The 21,382-nt window shown below is 34.3% G+C and overlaps 1 protein-coding gene across 1 annotated transcript in view; it reads left to right on the top strand.

The window, feature by feature from the left end:
* Positions 1–21,382, top strand: part of Cad87A (cadherin 87A) — a 514,332-nt gene that overhangs the window by 249,847 nt on the left and 243,103 nt on the right. The window contains exon 4 of the mRNA XM_069111394.1: positions 17,841–17,896. Coding sequence (XP_068967495.1) covers positions 17,841–17,896 — 56 coding nt within the window. The remainder of the gene's footprint in view (positions 1–17,840; positions 17,897–21,382) is intronic.

Genomic DNA, 21,382 nt, shown 5'->3' with positions numbered 1-21,382 from the left:
TATCTGTTAACTTTGAACAGAGCTACTTTTCGTGTGTCAGATTGGAACACAGCTTTTGCAACAATACACTGTATACCTAGTGTCCTTTCATCCACTGTGTAACGATACTATCGCGCAATGTTTAAAATTTTGTAAGGTAGAATTAGCAAACCGACAATTTCCCTAGCATTTTTATCGCGATCGGCACACACGAAGTCATTACGACGGGACTACTCGTTTCAGGCAGAATCGTATTTTCACGAGCGGGCGCAATAATTTATGCAATTATCGAAGCTATATTGAATGCCGTTGTACGATGTCGAGCGAAGTGCAGCGTGCGGCGGGAACATGCTATTACTACTTACCTCTCATTGCCAGCATGCAAACGTGTAAGCCCTCTTGTCTCCTGTGTACACCAACGCTAATGCAATCGCGAGGGTAACGTAATTAACACGTCAGAATTTATATGCTCTCTTCAGCAAGAATGGTCGCGTGTATGTACGTACAATGTACGTACGTTGAAACGTTTAGTCAACCCTTAATTAGCAATATGGGATTTCTGTCATCAGCTAAGCTTTTATCTTCTTTTTTTCCTAGAAACGATAAACTAACAATTAAGTTTATATCGATTTTCGTTCAAGAGATAAATAATTGCTTATCTTCGACAGGATGTAATTTAAAGAGATAGAAAATTGTGAACTTTTTTTTTTTTTTTTTTTTTTTTGTTTAACGTGGAGGAAATCCGCGCGGACACCAGGTCGCTTCTGGGGAAAAGCGGCGTGGTAGTGCCGGACTCCAACCGACTAAAACCTCCACGATGACCGTCACGGCTGCGATCGAGAGGGGCCCGGGAACCGGTGTAAGCGATACACCGGGCCCCAGAAAATTGTGAACTGGCAATAATTTTATTATGTATGATCATGTTAGCGGAATAATCAAATAATCAAATTTTGAAAGTTGATATGTAGCTATTAACACTTTGACTGCCACGTTGGTCATAAATGACCAGCCACGGTTTCTCCTGTGACGCCACGGTGGTCATTGGTGACCGGAGCGCTTGAACTTCTTACAATTGTAAAAATTGAATGAAAATTGACAGTTAGGGCATTTTGAATGTAACCGACAAATAGAAGATACTTTGAAATAAAAAGTGCCCCATTGAACAATTAAACATTTTTATTAGAACATCAATAAAAAAAAATGAGAACAAATCTTGCATTTAACGGTGCACTGTGTTAAAACACTTTAAACATAAATGTGGCTTATCAATACAATCTGGACAATAGGTGATCACCTTTTTGCTCCGAATCTTAGTAACTTTTTATCCTAACTGTTTAACATTTTTTTATAGTGCTCTGTGCAAAATTTTCGTGCCAGGTACGCTTACCCTTCTTTCTTCTGCATTTCATGTCGCAGAGTTAGAAGTGTGATCATACCTTACTAGTATATATAGAATGAACAAATACTGTTTACTAATATCTTCTACACGTTTCAACAATATATTCTGGACGTTTTGCTTATGACGAAATAACGAATGCGAATGATTTGTTGAAATAAACGAAACCTTGTTATAATATGTCGCTATCAACTGTTACCAAGGCGCCACCCGTGACCACCAACATGATAAACGGCCCATTGGAGAAGAATGTTGTCTTACATCATCAATTTATTATTATTTTGCCATTATATGCTTTGAATAATAACAATACTCCCGTGGCGTCCTGAGCGAAGCATGTGATTTTGGTGTGGCAGTCAAAGTGTTAAATTGGCATTCGTTCTTGGCAAACCTTGTAGAAATGTCTCATCGTCTAATCGTTAACGCACGAATATTCGATTGCGCTAGAATTTTATATGTAATAGCATCATCAATGATGAAATAATCTGAATCGTGTACCGAATTGAATAATTGATCTCTTAATATTGAACAATTTATACCGCGGCTTGAATATGATTGTATATCATGTGTGTTATAATAATTAATATAAACTTGTTATTTAATGTTAATTACGATAGCCTTACATTTCTATCAATATATCGTCGAACGTGTAATATATTTTATTCATGAGACACCTAATGGATATTTGCATATTACAATTCGTTTATGAATGCTGCGAGAAATACATTATTCATTAATCATATACGTATTTGCCAAAGTTTCGAAAATCTCTTCACTGTTTCAATAAATTGCAATGAAGTAAAATGTATAAAACACTTTTACGGAACGATGTACCGTACAATCTAAAACACAGGAAAAGGATAAACCGTATTAGTCGTTAGAGCATCTGTTCCTTTTATAACATTCTGATGCTCGTTAATAAAATCCGCTTGTTGCAGCATCGTTCTCTCTACTCTACCAAATCCTATTCCCTTTGTACTTTCTTCAGGCTCATCATGAATACGTTACTCGGAAATTTGCATACGTTCTAATAGCAGACTGCAAAACACGGCAATTATTACTTATCCTCTTGATCATCTTGGAAGATGCGTTTACCCGTAAACGATCTATTATTTGTGCAGGTAGAAGCATAGCGGTAAACGCGAAGTTTCGCCCCGGCTTGTGAGATATCTCGAGCAGATATTTTCCTGAGTAATGAAAGTCGCATTGCTGGAGCAGCTGTAACGTCTATAATATACAGAAGCCGCGCAGAGCTTTATTAAAGCTGTCTGTTTCGTAGTAAACTAACTTAAGCTGTGGGTTAATGTGCCGCTGTTAGGAACCGTGATTTTGATAAGTAAACTCGAGGCCTGCTGCCTCTCCTACGCAATCACGGCATGCGCTCGTTACGACTAAACGACTCGTTAAAACGTGGAACCGTTCCGTTTCCGGGAAAATATGCGCGTTTCGCCTGTACGAGCTGGAAAATTGAAGTGTCGGAAGAAAAATTACTGAGATTTACGAATTTTCCAGGTCTCTGCGAATTTACACGAACCTTTTCATCCGCCACGATTGCTGATATTTCTTTAATTAACATTTAAAAGATACCACAGGTGAAAGTTCGCGTCTCTTTTTCGATAAAAATATTGAAAAAATAAAAGGAATGGGTCGAACGTTGGATGTGCAGCGATTCTGGTAATTTTAAAATGTAAACGTAAAATTAACGCGTTTAAATATGATATACATATTTCAAAAATCATTTGTCCAATCGCGTTTTCACGTGAAAAAATCTTAAAACGTTAAGGCCATCCTTTTCACCGAGCTTGATATCAATAGCTGAAGCCATCGCCTTCATGCCCACTTTGGTCAGAACCTATATCGCTCACAATAGAACGTGGTCCGCCGCTTGAAACGTCAATACGGAATGTGTAGTTTAGAGACCGCTTGATCAACGAGTATTGGTCATTCGATATTTTCACCGGAACATCTCTTTTCTTTCGCGATTTAAAAGAGAAACAGCCATAGTGAGGATCAAATCACGTGTAGGTAATTTAACGCTCATTAAATTTGGAATGGAATTAAAAGTCAAGCGTAACTCGTTTATTGCTTATAAAAGTTTGATCACCGATCTTTTAAATCTACTTTTAATAGCTGGTAGCAAGGATATTCTTAAGTCGTAGACGTTATACATCGTGGAGAGTTAGAATATTCAGCCAGTAGATATATTTTATGATATGCAGATTAGGAACTACCGTGTACGATGATGAAATAATCAAATAAAATTTTAACATTTTAACAGCGTTTACCCATTAAAATGGATTAACTATTTTAGAATTGGACTAAATGACTTGAGCTTCTTTAGGAAACTGGAAGAATTACTGGATGATGTGTAAACTGGAGGATGTTCACTGGATGATGAGTAAAAGAAACTTTGAGAAAATTGAAACTGATAGCAATGACGATACACGGCCACTTTGCATAACTTTTTTATCCAAACCTGTAGCGAAAATTTAAAAAGTACGTTCTGCATATTTACATACATGCCAGTTACATACATGCTGAAAATTTCATCAAAATCGGTTGATGAAAAAACAGGCGACATGCATGGAAAAATGTAATTTAAATTTTTGAATTTATTACGGTTATACAGACTGAAAGTCGCAAAAATCTGTGATTTTTACCATTTTTAACCGCTCGTAGCCCATAGCAACGTTCACCGATTTCTGTGAAAGTTTGTATATGACTGACATAAATGTTCAAAGCTTGTTGTTGTTTTCACTACAAGCCCAGATAAAAAAAAATGTACAAGGTGGCCTCTATCATGTTCATCGTCGTTCCTATCAGTTTCAATCTTCTCAAAATTTCTTTTACACATCATTCAGTGAACCAGTCGTTCCAGCTTCTCAAAGAAGCTCAAGTCGTTTGGCTGAATTTTGAAAAAGTTACTCCATTTTTGAATAGTGCACGAATACTTTTGCGACTGTCTGCATATAACACGCAGTTGGTAATGTCCATTTCTTATAAAAGTTGAAGGCATTTTTCATAGTTTTTGTATCCAAAATTCCAGAAATGCAGAAAATCTTGAGAGCTATCGAGAAGCTAAATTTGCCAAACTCAGAATTCAGTTTCTTTAGAAGCTTTTTGACTTTACTGATCGTTTTTACGTTAAATAGAGTCCATTCTTTCTGGCCTATGAACGCACATTGAAAACAAAATCTGTTGCTACAAACGATTACGTGCTTTTAGCAAAGTTCGCAGTCATTTTCATTGGAGGAGAATGTGTGGTACCGAATGATATTTGTAATTGGAAACTGAAACGTATTTTGCAATTTAATGGATTCCCGTCACAATTATTATTCAAATCGTTCGTCATACGCTTTTATTTTGGAGCACATTCATATTACGCAAAGAAACTGAACGATAAAAGTTGGTTCTTTTGCTGTACAATTTGCTCGAGTAATTCTGGCAATACGTATATGCGTGTGCGTTGTTACAACGCAAGTAAATTAGTTCTTCTTTCAGTATATTAAGTACTGTATGTGTGTGCAATTTCTATAAAGAAACCAAGAGCGTATTTAACTTAATTTAACGTTTAAATGCGCTTTAAATATTATTTCTATAATTAATCTGAAATTATAATTTGAAATTTTACTCGCTTAAGAAATTGAAGAATAATTATTTTATCGAGATACCTCGCTTCGATTACAATGTAAAACTTTTCAAATTACCTTTTAATATTAAACGCGTTGTAAAATGATCATTTCTTTGTTTTATTATTATCTCGATCGTATGTTTTATTTGTTTAAGTTTGTTACCTTTTTACATTTCTTCGTATAAACTTATCTTGTATTTTAACTGTGCAGTTCTTATGCAATAATCATTCTAGTTTAATCATTTCAATATGTTAGATTGTAATACTGCTGGCGAAATTTTTTATTTTCTTCGTCTTCCAATTGTTTCTTTCTATTGGGTTGGCAACTAAGTAGTTGCGGATTCTGTCATTAGGTGGTAATGACAAAATCCGCAATCACTTAATTGCCAACGCAATATTATAGAACTGAAATTCTTCGCTGTTCGCTAAATCGCGTGATAAGAATAAAACAATTTGCAATTTGTAATAAAATTTGTAATACAAATAAAAATCAAAAAAGAAAATATTTACAATCTCTTGAAACCTACTGTTTTGTACAAATAGACATAGAAATGAACTTCCCCATGTTAAATCACAATTACAGATATGAAAATCGAGCGTTAACGTTAAAGTCCCTCTCTTGATAAGATCTGAAAAGAATTTTAAAATCTCGCACTTTCTTCATACTCCTACGCAAGAACGCAACGATCTCTCTGACAAGTATCAGATTAATATTCTGTTAAATAGAGGGAAATTTCAACAGGCACTGTAGACACGTGTTTTAGCGAAAAAGAAATTACAAAAGGATACAACAATGGCTGTTCACATCCTATCCTTTTCTATTTACGAATTTATCCATTGTTCGCTACTTTAATGCTTTTTCTAATGTATACATTCCTTGCACGCGTACCTTTGTCCAGTGCCGCAATTCACGTCTGCATTTCAGCCTTCCCGCCTGCCGCAAATTTCACTTTTGACACGCAACAGGGCCCTCATCTTTTCGATTTGCACACATCATACAAGAAAAATGAACGTCTTGCGCGAAAGCGAATCATACTTACGATATGCCATTCACAGGATATACGAACCGCGCGCTGTTTTTTTTACTTGCGAACCTAAATGTTGCTAGATATTTTTTTGAAGTATTTACAACGTATCGACAAACGATTGCTCGGTTCTTAGTGGATTAACTGATCTTTTCACGACTCGCAAAGGGGTTAATTTGTCAATTTTCTTGGACGAATGACGATACATGGGTCACAGAGACTTTCCAACGGACATCCGTGCGAACTTGGTTCCCGATATTTAATACCTAATTGTAAAAAAAGATTTTTAATTTACCTTTCTCTTATTTTTCTACTGCCATAATCCAAAGCAGTTTCCTACCGAAAATGAACTGACTAGCCAAAGTTATCTTTGCGCCATCGAACGCGACAACGCAAGTGATCTATGGTGGGTTGGCAACTAAGTGATTGCGGAGTTTGTCAATACCACCTAATGACAAAATCCGCAATCACTTAGTTACCATCCCAGTATTCTTCCCTAACAGCGCAGCGTTACGAACGTGAAGTGTTGTTCGATACACCGGATCAATGCTGGCGAACCTTAGCTTCGGACCTTAGGAAACTACCCCTAGATAGAATCTCTTCATCCTCTTCGTGCTGAAGGTATTTGCTGATACAGCGTTTCATGCTAAGGGTTCAATGACTACAATAGATATTCTCACACCCTTCCTTCCGTTTTGCTGTGTCTATGAAAGTTAACGTTCCAAAATTTAGATAAAAGATCCAATGACTACACATTTTATCAACAAAAATGTATCCCCAGGGTCTGTTTATTCGTTGTATGCGTTAGCGTATATACGTTCGGTTGCATTATCTTCCTAACGAATATGTTGATTCTTTAGATAAAATGATTTTAATCGTAGATAACTGTAGTTTATAATCAAATAGAAAATGAACGTCTATAGATTTACGACTTTTATTTGAAAAATATGTATGTAAGTAGAGTAAAGAATCGAAGAAGTTACAATGTAGGTTCTGCTAATTCTAATCGCGGAATCATTTTTTATTTAGCTTTTGTAGAAAATATGCAAATGTCTATTCACAGATATGCTTAGAAATTGATGATTTTCATTTTCAAAGTAAGTATCGAAGAATACTTATAGGTTCTAAGAGATTGTAAAATAAAAGAGCGTCGTTATAGGTTTCACTTGTTTCCAACATGGAAACATTTGTTTAATTAATTTTTTCTATAAAATATCCAAACCTCTTAATTAGAGAGAGAAGTCGACTTGGCCTATTCAAGTCTTATTTTCCATCGAATTAAAGTGAAAATTATATTACTAGTTCATTGTGGTAACATGTGAGATGTTCAAACTAAATATTAAATTTTCTAATTTCACGCTAGTGTTCGAAACTGTGAAACGAGTTCTGTTTAACTAAAACCGTAGGCAAATCTGAAAGGAAAGAGTATGGAAGATCGAGAAGTATGTATTGTCCAATCCATCTTGCAGCTGAGCTTCCGCCTACGTGTTGTCTAAATGAAAATGGACTGGTGCTCCATCACGCATAAACTACGTGTCTGAAACTTGTTGTAAACATGCTGTCCCCGAAACTTTAAGTAATTTCCAAACCTTCTGGTCTCAAGGCGCAGTGATGTATGACGTAGGTAACATCGTCGCAAGCTAATCGAGCGGAGTTGATTTTAATTGCTAGTTGATTTTCCTACTCTCCATTATGAAAGCTTGCATTGCTTAAACTTATATTTATTAATAACCATATTGAATCTAGGAAATTACCGAGAAGATACGTGCACATAAAAGTGTGCTAAATGTTGATCACCATACAGCGTATTCGGACATGTACGCTGGAAATTAATCGCCACGAGGTTAAGCAACTATAAAGTGAATTGTAACTTTTATATTCCTTTTTGTGAAAATTGTACGTGCTAAAATATACAAATATTAAAATAATTGCTATAATACGCGACTCAATAAATGTAACTTGAATAACTCTTTTTAATCAAAGCGACTATTTCTTTATAGTAACCCGAATAATTAATTCAAGAAATGTAAGCGTAACCTAAGTTTTATTCTACGAACCTACTACAGGGATAAATGTGTAGCGGCACATGAGTTAGAGGACAATTCAACTCATGTTGTTATTTTGCCTCGGGACATTGACACCGCCTTGATGCACGAATATGAATTTTCCGACTCTCCCCCGATCAGTATAAATAAGCGGACGCGATCGCAAGGAAATGAGTTACAGTCAGTTATCGATCAGTTATCAACCAGTTATCAACGAATCATCAGCGATCTAATTAACAAGTTATCAGCGATCTTATTTTATGACTTATACATCGTACGAGCGTCTCAGTGAATATAGTCTGTATACTGATTTATTATTTTAAATATATTCGACGATTTCAACAACAAGCAATAACATCTAGTAAATCTCACGATCAAACATCCTACACAAGTCCTCTACAAATGCAATTTTATCTATTCGTTTTCTAAAAGTTGTAACCTAATGATACAAAAAAATCATCTCTATTTCGTAAATGTGATTCGTTTGGCAACAACGACGTATGGTATACAGTAAGATAATTCTTATACGGAGATTTCAATTTCCAATGAAAAATAATTTCGTATCTTATTTTCACTGTCTTCTAAGATATCATCGTACATCCCATGCAAACACATTATTAATTACTATTTTACTTCAGTATGCTTACTTACCTCTTGTAAAACAGCGAGAGAACTTAAGCGCAGTATGTCAACGACTAAGCCGAGACAAATTTATTGCCTAAAGACGAGATCTACGATTGCCTGAAATCGATGAACAGACGTGTTCCAGTTGATTGGCTTTCTCCAATGAATGATTTAGTTGCGGATGGAAGTTGAACAGGTGACGACACCCTTGCGAAACATTAATGCGATCCACGTTGTCCAGGTAACTGCGGCTTTAATAGTTGATGCAATTAGCTCGGGCCTTATTAAACATGTCCAGTTAGGAGGGAAGTTAGCTTAGTCATATCGCGATGAAGCACTGCCGTTACAGTGCAGTGACATCGTCGAGTACGTTCTCTTGTGCATGGGTGGTGATGTAGCTGCGATGTTCAGCGTTAACTAATTAACGCGCGGTCATTTACCGATCTCTGTGGAAGATGCGCCTATTCGATAAAACTTTGCTCAAAGCTTTTGTGCTTCTCGTTATTATGCCGCAGCCATTGTTGCAAGTTTAACCCTATCGCTAAAATTTATTTTGACAAACTTGGACTATGTGTTAGGTCTGTGCGAACATTTTCGTTTGCTTTCTTTCACGAAGAAATGAAATTATCTCTTCTCGCTTTCTACTGTCTTTTCTCAATTTGCTTTTTAGGTAATGAGTTCTTTGGTGTATTCTCTCATTATTATTTTTATTTCATCGTTTGTATTGTATTACTATTTTATTTTATATTATGACTATTATTATTCTTTCTTATATTTCTTAGTGAAACGTCGATATTTTATTTGAGTAATTGTTAAACAAATTCGGCAAATAATTGACGAGATGAAACTTCCACAAAAACTTCTAACTGCAGGCCACTCGTCTTTAAAAATCTATCCTGGATGTTTATTTCTTTGTGGTATTTGTTAACTATGTGTCGGTAGTTAGCATTTGATTTTACCTTAAATTTTAAATGCGAATTAGGAGACGATATTACTTGTGAGACAAGGTGATAAAAAATTCAGCGATCGTAGTAGAGTTAAAAATGTTCATAATCGTCTGTCGAAATCTTGCGCTGGAAAGCTTCACACTTGCAGACTTTTGTGTTCAATTTGCATATTGTTATACTCTGTTTACGATGAAATATAGACCAGCAGCACAAGTGTGTCCTGCACAGCGACAGAATACTGACGGCTAAACTCCGCTGCGCATAGTGAAAGGGTTTAATATGTGCGGGCGACGTTAATTAGAGTTGTCATATGTTTTGCATTTTCTTTGTTAATATCTGTCCTGCATGTTGCCGAAGAGCACATGTTGTTACAGATACTGGGAGGAAGATTCATTGCGGGTGTTATTTATAGCCAGTTTGATTTACTGCTTAATGTAATTTTAAGGTCCATACACTGTTGCGGTAATTTTGTCGAAGTATATTGAAATACTTTGCAAGCTGGTTATGTAGTTAAAATTTTTGTCTGCTCACTTCTACGATAGAGTTTAGCTCAGAATTAAGATAAGAACCCAAGTAAGTGCACTGATGATGGAATTTTAATGTTCTTAGAACATTATTGAGATATTAATTTGAAACTTGCCGTGTAAAAGAAATAAATCGAAATGCATCTAATCATGCACGCAGGATACATAATACAAAATTATAGCACTGTTTCGAATAATTGACTTAACTTGGTACATGTCTTGAAACATTGGCATACATCTCAGCTTATGTAGAATTTTACTTTATTTATCGGTGCAATGTATATTTTTATTCAACTGCAATTAATTCCTCATTATTATTTTACACTTTACAGTGATTTATTTCAATATTTCTGCCATCCACTTTCCTCGTCTCGCTCACGCTAGTCATTGTTACTTAACGACTACAAACTGATCCAACCAACTGCGTGCATTAATTACCTTACTATCTCGATCTACTTAGCTTCTATCTTAAACTATTAAACTTTCGTCGGTTGCTTAAAGTTTGGAGTTTGCAGTAGCACTGCTGATCGAAAATTCTTGGTGATCGACTCAGCTATCAGGAACTTGAACGGGCCAAATGTTACCAATTGATGTTCGCGAAACGTCGATTCCTAGAATGTTTGACTATACTTTGTACCAATTGGGTTTGGAATAAATTTTACATTCAGCTAATGTATGTATGTAATATTGTTATATATAATACAATATATAATTACAGTAAATTATAATAAAAATTATAATTATGCATATTCGAAACGTCGATTCCTAGAATGATCGGATTATACTTTCGATCAATTTGGTTTGCAATAAATTTTACATTCAGCTAATGTATATTACATTCATATTTGTATTTATATGTTATTACATACGATACAATATATAATTGCAGTAAATTATAATAAAAATTATAATTATAATTATTATAATAAAAATCCTAAGGTAGATTTTTTTATTATACTCAATTGTATTAATATACCCGTACGCATATTATATTCGTATTTATGTTTACATGTTGTTATATATAATACAATACATAATTACAGTAAATTATAATAAAAATTATAATTATACATATTCTAATATAGATTTTTTTATTATACCCAATTGTATTAATATGCCCTTACGTATATTATATTCGTATCTGTATTTATATGTTGTTATATATAATACAATATATAATTACAGTAAATTATAATAAAAATTATAATTATGCATATCCTAAAGTAGATTTTTTTATTATACCCAATTGTATTAATATACCCGTACGTATATTATATTCGTGTCTACTGCTAGAAATATGTTTTGTTATTATATCCAATCGTATTAACACTCTGGAGGCCAGAGGCGCGAATTCGCGTCTTTTATACTCCATGCGGTATCCTATACAAATTTTAACTACTGTTAAATAAAACAGTAAAAAAAGCAATGAATGCTATAAACGAAAAATTATGAAAGTGTTTTACGTTACATGTTTGAACAATACGAAACCGTTATCAGTATGTTAGATGTAATATTGGTCGCTTTGAATCTTTTTCAATCGCTCCAAAAACACCCGGGAATTCAGTCTATATGTTTGTCAGAGCAGCCGGTCTCCAGAGTGTTAAGTATGTATATTATATTCATGTCTGTTGTCAGAAGTAGATTCTTTATTATACTCAATCGTATTAAGCACGTAGGACAATTTGAATTTTTTTTTAACTAATTTTCGATCAATTTTTCTAAAATTAATATTATAAAATAATTTTTATCGAATAAAGGTAAAGAGTCATAGAAATGTCTTTAAAAATTACATCAAAAGTACTTCTGCTGTCCATAACTATCCAGCAGTAAATAAACAAACTTCAATCGGTAGGTTGCATAATCAATACAATGCGCAATATAGCTATGGAATGCGTGAACTGTATGGTGTTGATCAATAGCGCGGAATTATTGCTGAAACGACAGATAAGACAGTATCTTTGTCAAGGCGATAATGATACCACTAACTAGGCTACAGTGTGTCCTCATTGTGTATAGCCGGTAAACGATAAATACATTCTCCATTCTCCTTTGTAAAGTATTATCAATGTAACAATGACACAGTTTGTCAACTAATGAATTGGTCCCTATTTACAACTGATGTTGTAGCAAACGTGGTTACATTAAGGGACTGATTCTATAGTTGCTGTGGTACCATTCTCACAGGCAATTGGACGACAAACATTGTTTGTCCCATCGATGCACATCCGCTGTTGTTTATGTTCGGCTATAGGTTGGTCATTTAACGGAATTGAAGGATTACCGTCGAATGACGAAGTCGATGGCTGAAGCGGAGGCGTTTTAAAAGCGTTGAATATATTAATACATTAAACGCGTTTCGAAATGTTCTCGAGTGAAGTGTTTCTAAATAAATCTTTTGATATTATAATGCGAAGGAATAAAAGTTTCCTGTTCTGTAATTCGCATTAGCATCAGAAGTATTTACATCTTCCACTTTGTATTTTTATTTTTGAAACGCCATCGATCGATAGTTTCTTTCGTTCGTCTCAGTTGATTCTGTTAAAGTATGCAGAGCATTTGGAGAGATATTACAAAGAACTTTATTCTAATATTCGCATAACTTTGCTCGCCACGTGGGCTACTAGCCGGAGGCCTACGGTACGAGATTTCACACTGCGCTTCTCTCTTTTGTCTCAACGGAGGCCTTAGCCATCATGCGACGCTCACATACGTACCAAGCAGGGGATACATACTTGTGTGTGTTTTCACATCACGTTCCCTCACTCTCGCACGCACAATACAAACGTACTATTTATTCAACAGATTTAATTCATTCAGCGGCGATTAAATGGTTAATTCAGAGAGTGGCACATTTCTTAGATTCGAAGAATTTATGTGGTCTTGATAGTTGAAAATAATTATTCATTGTCTTTCGTCAAAAACTTCTAGAGTTTGTTTTACTTCAATTCGAGCCTGTTAAATTACTAAATTATTATATACTTAATTAAATCATAAAGTTATTTCAATTTCTCATGATTCTGAAATTTATTTGCAAACAAATATAGCTGTACCCCACAAGTTGCATCTCTCGTCTTCTTTTCGTAGTACAAGTCATAAATTTCTATTGTTTTTACGACACGATGTAACGCGAACATAGATTTCCCCTTTTTTCCATGAGAATTATTGCTTTGATAATGCTATCAGACGTGGGATGCTCCGAGTTGTGCAAACGACAGACAGACATTTACTGATTTCATTAGGTATAAGGTATAGGTATATATGTATGTCGCATACATACATAGCACTGACGTCCTGCGGTGCGTGCTATACGCAGACTGATGCCACTGGAATGCATCGACCTCAACGTGCGTTTTGATAGTGAACGCTGCTCAATGCGTCGATGCTGTGTGTCGTGGTTTCCATTTCGCAATGCCTGGTATTATCGCAGACCGGAATCAAAGCGACCGCAGGCCATCCATCACCGAAATAAAGCTCCATAAATCATGAGAAAACGAAAACTAACGCTTTTAATGCTGGCCTTGGTTACATTAAACGTTAGACGGACAAAGATATATTAATCGGTGAACTTAACATCGAACTTTCGGAGCGAGGACATGAATATCAACCGTTGGATAGTACGAGTTAATTTTTGTCGTCGTTAAGAATTTGCAGCGAGAAGAAGAAAGCGTGTGACGTTACTAATAACGAAGAAAGTAACAGCGGATTTGTGTGATTCGAAGTAGAAGATACATCTGTGTTATTAACGTCGTTGCATAGTAGCTAAATGGAGTTATTAGCTATTTCGATATTTTAAGCGTATTATATTATTTACTAGAAGCGACATTGAAGAAGAAGCTTCGTGTTTTTATTGCATTATAAATAATGAACATATAAATATGGAGAGAAAATTAATTGCTGTCAGAAATATAAATTATAAATTTCAATGTATCTTTTTACATTCAGATTACCACGAAAGCCTATTTAATTATTACAACAAAATTATTTCATCAAGTACTCGCCATAGGTACGAAATGGTACAATTTTGTTACCAATTCAATTTCATTTTTTATATATCCTGGAATTAGATCGTTGTCAAATATTATTTAACTAGATGTGTGTTTAATTTCCACGGACAATAATTATGAAACATTTTACAAACATCAATTGACTGTTAAAGGAAGACGAATTTAACCGCTTAATCATAATTCTACTACATTTTGTACGCTATTAATTACGATGTCGGCGTTCGCTTCTTCGAGTATTGTTAAATTATAATTATACATTTGGAACGTAAATCAGCCTGATGTGTCTTTCGACGATATCACGGGATAAATGTGTTCCGGTGCTTCTTGGCCGCCGCGACTCCAATGTAACCATTATATTCAACGTCAGCTAATTTGGTTCTCTGACACGTGTATACAAGCTTTTCGCATACGATTTAATGGCAGACATCGCCTCTTCCACCGACAATATCACCATGTCCGTTTCACCGTGATAACGAGCATTATCGTCAGTTGCATCGTTATACTAACGATGTTGGACTTTTTTAGACCATGTTATGCCATCGATGAACACCATACATACAGATGAAAGGAATATTGATCGTACACTTTCGCGAAATGTATTTAAATAATTCGCCAGTCTTTCGTTGCCTATAGAAATAAAGATATTACGAAGGTATACCAAATCATTATCGACGATATTTCCATATTACCAAATTATGTTAAAGATCGCTAATATCTTTATAATTAGACTAATAAATAATTAATTAATATATATACACACTAATGTACATATAGATATTAATATACATATACATATTCAAAATTACAAACAAGATAGACAATAAATGAAATAAAGTTGGCAGCTACTTTCGTCAAATCCATTCGCTTTGGTTGTAATTAACAAGTAATTGAATGAATAATTTACTTATTGTTATTTTATTTGCTTCAGAATTAAGAATTAAAGCATTCCAGTCGTACATGCGATCTGAAACATTCAAAGAATCTCATTTGCAGTCCTTCGTGCGTAAAATCTTGTTCAAACATTTTACGAATACCGAATACGTTTCTCCCTTCGGGAATCACGTACGAGAACGAAGGGATTATCGCGAGAAATCGCGACAGAGAATAGCGCTGATAGCGTGGCGACGCTTCGTAACGGAATGCAGCCGGAAGTGAACTGTTTCCTTGCGGTAAATGGCGACGGTGCCGATGTAGACACCCTGTGGATCTCGTGTACACTCGCGGTCGATGCATCCACGACATCCAGCGTCACGTAATTGATCCGTAGTTATCCGCAAGGTTGGCTAGGTGCATATGTTGGCAAACGTGGGTTGCTTCGTATGCGAATCCAATTGTGTGCATGAATTTTGTTTCGCTTGCGTACTATGCAATGGTAAGCAGCAGTAGGCGAGTCCTGCTCGGTTCCTGACCTAATTGATTGGATCACGTTGCTAATTGCAGCATCAACTGGTAAGGAAAACAGATGAAGGAAATGCGCTATTAACGTCGCGAATTTCATACTTGCGTACGTGGTAATTGTGTTCGTTTGAGCGTTTGCGTGACATAGCGGAGATCACACGGGAAGTTCATAGAAACGTTCTAAGACAGCTGCTCGTTTTACGAGTATTTTTCAAGGATTTTTGGCAACTGTCGGGTAGCTTCACGAAATCTTTCTGGAAAATTTTTTGAAGCATCAATAACATCCTTTAAGTAGGTTATTTTTGAACAGCAAAAGCCTTCAAATACGTTTTTCGACATCGTGTTGTTAAAAAACAGAATCTTTATAATTAATAAATTCCGGCTATACTCACGAAAATATTTCAACTGTTACCATAGTTTACGTGTTATACGAAACATGTTGGTTAGTACTGTAACGAGACGCGACAGCCATGATTAGTCAAGTTTAAAACCGATCAGAAAATGTACATAGAAATCACAGAATATTTATTGCCAACATATATTTAGTAAGAAATTAGTATACAGCATAAACAGCCATCTTAAGCAAGTGCAAATATTAAATACGGCCCGACTGAACATCAAGGTTTATTAATAAAATTAATGTAATTAATTGGTTATTTAAATAATTTTGTGGTTTCTACGAAATAGACACGAACGAGACACGACCGCTATGATTAGTCAAGTTTAAAACCGATCAGAAAATGTACATAGAAATCGCAGAATATTTATTGCCAACATATATTTAGTAAGAAATTAGTATACAGCATAAACAGCCATCTTAAGCAAGTGCAAATATTAAATACGGCCCGACTGAACATCAAGGTTTATTAATAAAATTAATGTAATTAATTGATTGTTTAAATAATTTTATGATATCCACGAAATATTATAGTCGCGCTAAATATCTTGTTAATTCTAATTGTCGAATATCTACACCGATGTTATTTAATTGGTTCAGCGCGGAGCGTTTTGCTTTACCAAATTGAGGTTCTCTTTTATAGCGAGATGTAGATAAATGGAACATCATTAACTTGCACGCGAACCTCATTCATTACATTTCGTCAACACGCGTTAGGAATGGTACTTACAACTAGTTTACAAGTCTTGAATAAACGAGGTGAAAAGCGATACTAACAGGGAAAGCGTGGATCGTCTCATTGTTAGTCTTCCTGTCAGTTTTTGTCATGACTGGATGGTCTCGTGTGGCTGATTAGTTATGTACCTTATTCATTGCATGCACCACGACAGTTGCCTGTATTTTCAGACTTGTTTTCCTGCAGCAGACGAGTACCTACTGCGTTGTGCTGTGTCGTAAAGAATTCTCCACAGTAAAGTATGACATTATGTTCCCGTACTCATTTATATTTCAGTATCATTTCTGTTAAAGCATAGTACATTATACACACCGAGGGTGAACTCATCTGGATAAAATGCCTTTATAATTTACAACTCGAAACGTTGACCAACCACAGACTTACGCTAAACGAGCGATATTTTTAACATTTATTTTTTTCTGCAAATTGTAGAGAAGGATTTCAGGTGCGAAGATGTTGTTGCGCAAATTAAAAATAAGTTTTCGATATTTCATGGAGTATAGAAATGTATAGAGAGGTATAGAGATAGATACACTATAGTATAGTATAATATAGTATAGCATATAATAGAGAGTCAATTTATTTAAATAAAAATGCTTTCATAACTTACGATCCTAAAACGTTAACCAACCGCCTAAAGATTACACTAAGGAAACTCCAAATTTGATTTCTTCCCACTTGGCCGAGGACTTTCATCTGCTGCTGTAGCAAAAAAAAGGCACAATATAGAATTTATATAATAGAAAAAATATATAAAATATCTAATTCTTAGCAGGTGAAGCAAATTTTTATCAAGCTTTTATTTCTTTACCATTTAATAACATTTAATAGCACTCTAAATTATGTTTATATTTGATTGTATCTATCGATTGTACAAATTCGAATCGTATTGCATCTTTATTTGAATCAGATAAATTTTCTACGTTCTTAACCTTTCTATTTCGAGGTAGAGGAAGTTCGTCTGTAATTTATCAGGCCTGAACAGAATCTAGCCATCAATTGCAAATACTTTCGAAGAAATCAAACAATTAATCTTCGACTGGAACTGGAATTATAGTACGGTCACTGTTTTATTTGCCCACTGTTACTGACTGAAGGTTTAATCAATAATCAACACGTTTCTTTTGCCTGCAGGTTTTCCAAGAAGCTCGCGACGTTGCTGGCAATTTGTCTTTTGGCCACACGCACTGGTGAGTGATTCTCTCTGCTTCTCTTCTATGTCTAAACGTTCTATCTTGGCAGAATTCCAATGTTTTCCAATGTTCTCTGGATCTATTGCGAAAAATTTTGTGCAATCGCAAGGAAAGGCAATTAATTCTTTCCAAATTTCAATCGTTCATACATTTTAGCTAAATACTTCCAGCTATTTGTAGTCTGAGATTTAATTATCAAGTCGATTCCCAAGTTAATTTTGGAAAAGATTTGTTCGTTCATCTAATATGATTTTGTATGTGTAAAGAGGAAAAGTGATTAATTGATTTGACACGATCCGAGGTAAAATCTTTTTTACCTATGATTTTAACGAGACGATTTGTTCAAACCGTTAGATAATTTCGCCTTAAACTCCAATATTCCAGATGGCTGCCAATTCCAATTGTTCGATATTCACTGAACTATATGGAAAGTTCCGGTTGCAATGGAACTGACAAGTTCATATACCTTCTAGGAAAACAACTATTTGTATTTCAATTACTCTTAAATTAAATTCTATAAAGTTGTTCCTTGAAGTATATATAGTAAACGATCTTTTCAATTAAAACACTATGAAATATATAAGAAAGAATTATAACCTACGCAGAAAGGATAGGATAAATTAAGATATAATATAATCATAATTAAATACATATTTTTGTCCCTTACTTATTAAGCAACACTGTTTCGATAATCGAATGTTTCGTTATTCGATGTTACAGAAAGCAATCATTCCGTCAGTAGTAGGTATCCTGATAATCGAAATTCTACTATGTATATTTGTTTTTCGTCACCGCGTAATATTGTTCAGATAATGAAACTTGGATATTCTAATATAATATTGATCATTCTTGAAGCATAAAATACCCAGCAAACATGGCAGTTACTTCAATAAAATACCTAAGAAGAAAATTTTTTAATGAATATATTGTTTATTTCGACTATTTAGGTACTATTGGATTGACAACTAAGTGATTGTGGATTTTGTCAATACCACCTAATGACTTAAAAAATGACTAAAAAAAGTAAATGACAGTTGCCAAACCAATATTTTGAAATAATTGTGATTTTTCTTCCAATCGTTTCATATTGAGCTATCAAACGAAGTAACTTCTCATTTGGTATTTTATATTTGAAAGATATGTAGTGTTGGAGGTTTTCAATGTTGGTAATAATCATTTCATCAAAATATACTGTCTATAAGAAGCTTCTATGTATATATATACAGCTTAGGCAACACCTCGATACCACTTTCGGCAAACATAACTGGCCCTTCGCATGCGTACGTATATGTATAATCATACGTAGGAAGTTCCTGGTCTTTTCGAGTTGTTGGCACAAAATCCTTCTTACGACCCACTTACAAAATTGTCAGAGCTTTTACCCTTGGCACTTTCCCTCCTTTCTTCGAGATATTTTCACACCCCTTCTAGTTCAGCCTTTGCAATGTCCCGACCTTCTTATCGTATACGCTCTTTGCGTAACACTCTTCATATGAAAATTTTAGATAACGTATATTATTTATTGCTTTGCAGTTACGTTAGAGCTGAACTAATAGAGAAAGAAAATTATTCGGATAATGGAATTTTCCCATAATAGAACAATCACTTTTCTGCTATAAAATTTTATTTCTTCAAACGCAGATTAAAATTAATTGGCAGATTCTTGAAATATTTATGGATGCCGCATCTTTTTAGCTGCCATAATTTTGTCGACATAAGTAACTGCATAGAGTTACATCTTTTTGTATTTCGAATCATCGAAGCCCTTCTGTAAATGCCACGAATGCTTCGTCATGACAAGGCACGTCTTCATTAGCACTTTCGTTTGCTGTTTCTATTCGAATAAAATCGTCATTATCATCATCTGTGTCGCGATGAAGCCATTTCATTATATCGGTAATCAGCTTGTGATAATTTTCAGTATCGTATTTTTGATTTTTAGTGTCTGTGGTTTTACCAATTCCATTGCACTTGCAGCACTTTCGAGTTTCTTTAATTATGTCGTACTTTGTTTTTTCTTTTTCTTGTAAATTCTTGGAAACTCTTATAATCCGAATTCATTCGATTGAAAAAAACACGATGTTATGATGACCACACGATGACTACGAAGTTCTTATCATATGACTCCTGTTAAATTATTATGAGAAATGAGCGCGTGTGCGTGTGTGTAGTACGAGAGAACAAAAATTATTCAACATATCGAAAATGAATTTCTTTATACATAGACCGTAATATAAATGGGAAAAAGCAATTATTTATTTAGTATGAATGGACGCCGATATTTTTTTCTTTTGTTTAGTATTAACAATCAGTCTTTGCGGGTTCGATCAGAAATATAGACGTACCCAGCTTAGATAAAAATCAATTAAATTAAACAATTATTACGATCAGAATTATTACATTCTCTGACTTATTGCCCGTAACCAATAACTTAATAAATAATTAATTTAATTCAACCGTGTTGAATGGAAGTCCATTTGTTTGAGTGCAGATTAAAATTAATTGATAGTTTCTTTAAACATTTATGTGCGTGATATCTTTTTCACTACTAAGTCACATAATTTTTTCAATATAAATAACCGCATTGAGTTACATTCTTCTTGTACTTCGAGCCATCAAAATCTTTTTCGAATGTCACGAATGGTCAGCTATGATGGGGCATCTTTCCATTATCACTTTCGTTTGCTGTTTCCATTTGAATAAAATCGTCATTATCGTCGTTTGTATCGCGATGAAGCCATTTCATTACGTCAGTATACTTGGGGTTTCTTCTCTACTGTATGCAGCATCTGAAAAATCTACCTGCTTTTCATAATTTTCAATATCGCGTTGTTGATTTTTAATATCTGTGATCATGGCTTTCAAAACATCGTGTATTTTTGCCAATACTGTTGCACTTACACTTCCAAGTTTTTTATTTACGTCCTCTTTTGCTTCTCCTTTCTCTTGTATATTCTTGTAAATTATTACTACCGGGACTCGTTCAATCGGAAAAATGATAGAATTTTTACGTTTTATATGAGCATTAATAAAATACGTACATATTTGAAACGGAAAAATGCATCCATCATTACTTTCGGATAGCAAGGCGTTCGAATGATACAACATTCGTATATTATGTTGGGCTTTGGTTTCGGATATTTTAGTATTAGTATATAATTATATTATAATATACAATACTATATATTATTATCATAGTTATATTGTAATCTATATACTACATTATAATATAACTATATTACATTATTAGTATAGTTATATGTGGTATATTATAGTTATATTATAATATAGTATATAATATAGTACAGTATATATTATATTATATTATAGTATAGTATGTAGTATATATATAATATAACTATAATATACTATATATAACTATACTAATAATATGATATAATTATATATAATATAGTTATATTGTTGAAAATGACAACGTGAGTTCGTGCTCGCCATTCATATGCAGATGCGTTAGTTATAAGA

This window comes from Bombus flavifrons, chromosome 4, assembly GCF_040668555.2.
Source record: "Bombus flavifrons isolate JBK064 chromosome 4, iyBomFlav1_principal, whole genome shotgun sequence".
Classification (NCBI taxonomy): domain Eukaryota; kingdom Metazoa; phylum Arthropoda; class Insecta; order Hymenoptera; family Apidae; genus Bombus; species Bombus flavifrons.
The sequence above is the reverse complement of the archived record's forward strand: the minus strand, read 5'-3'. Positions and strand labels throughout refer to the sequence as shown.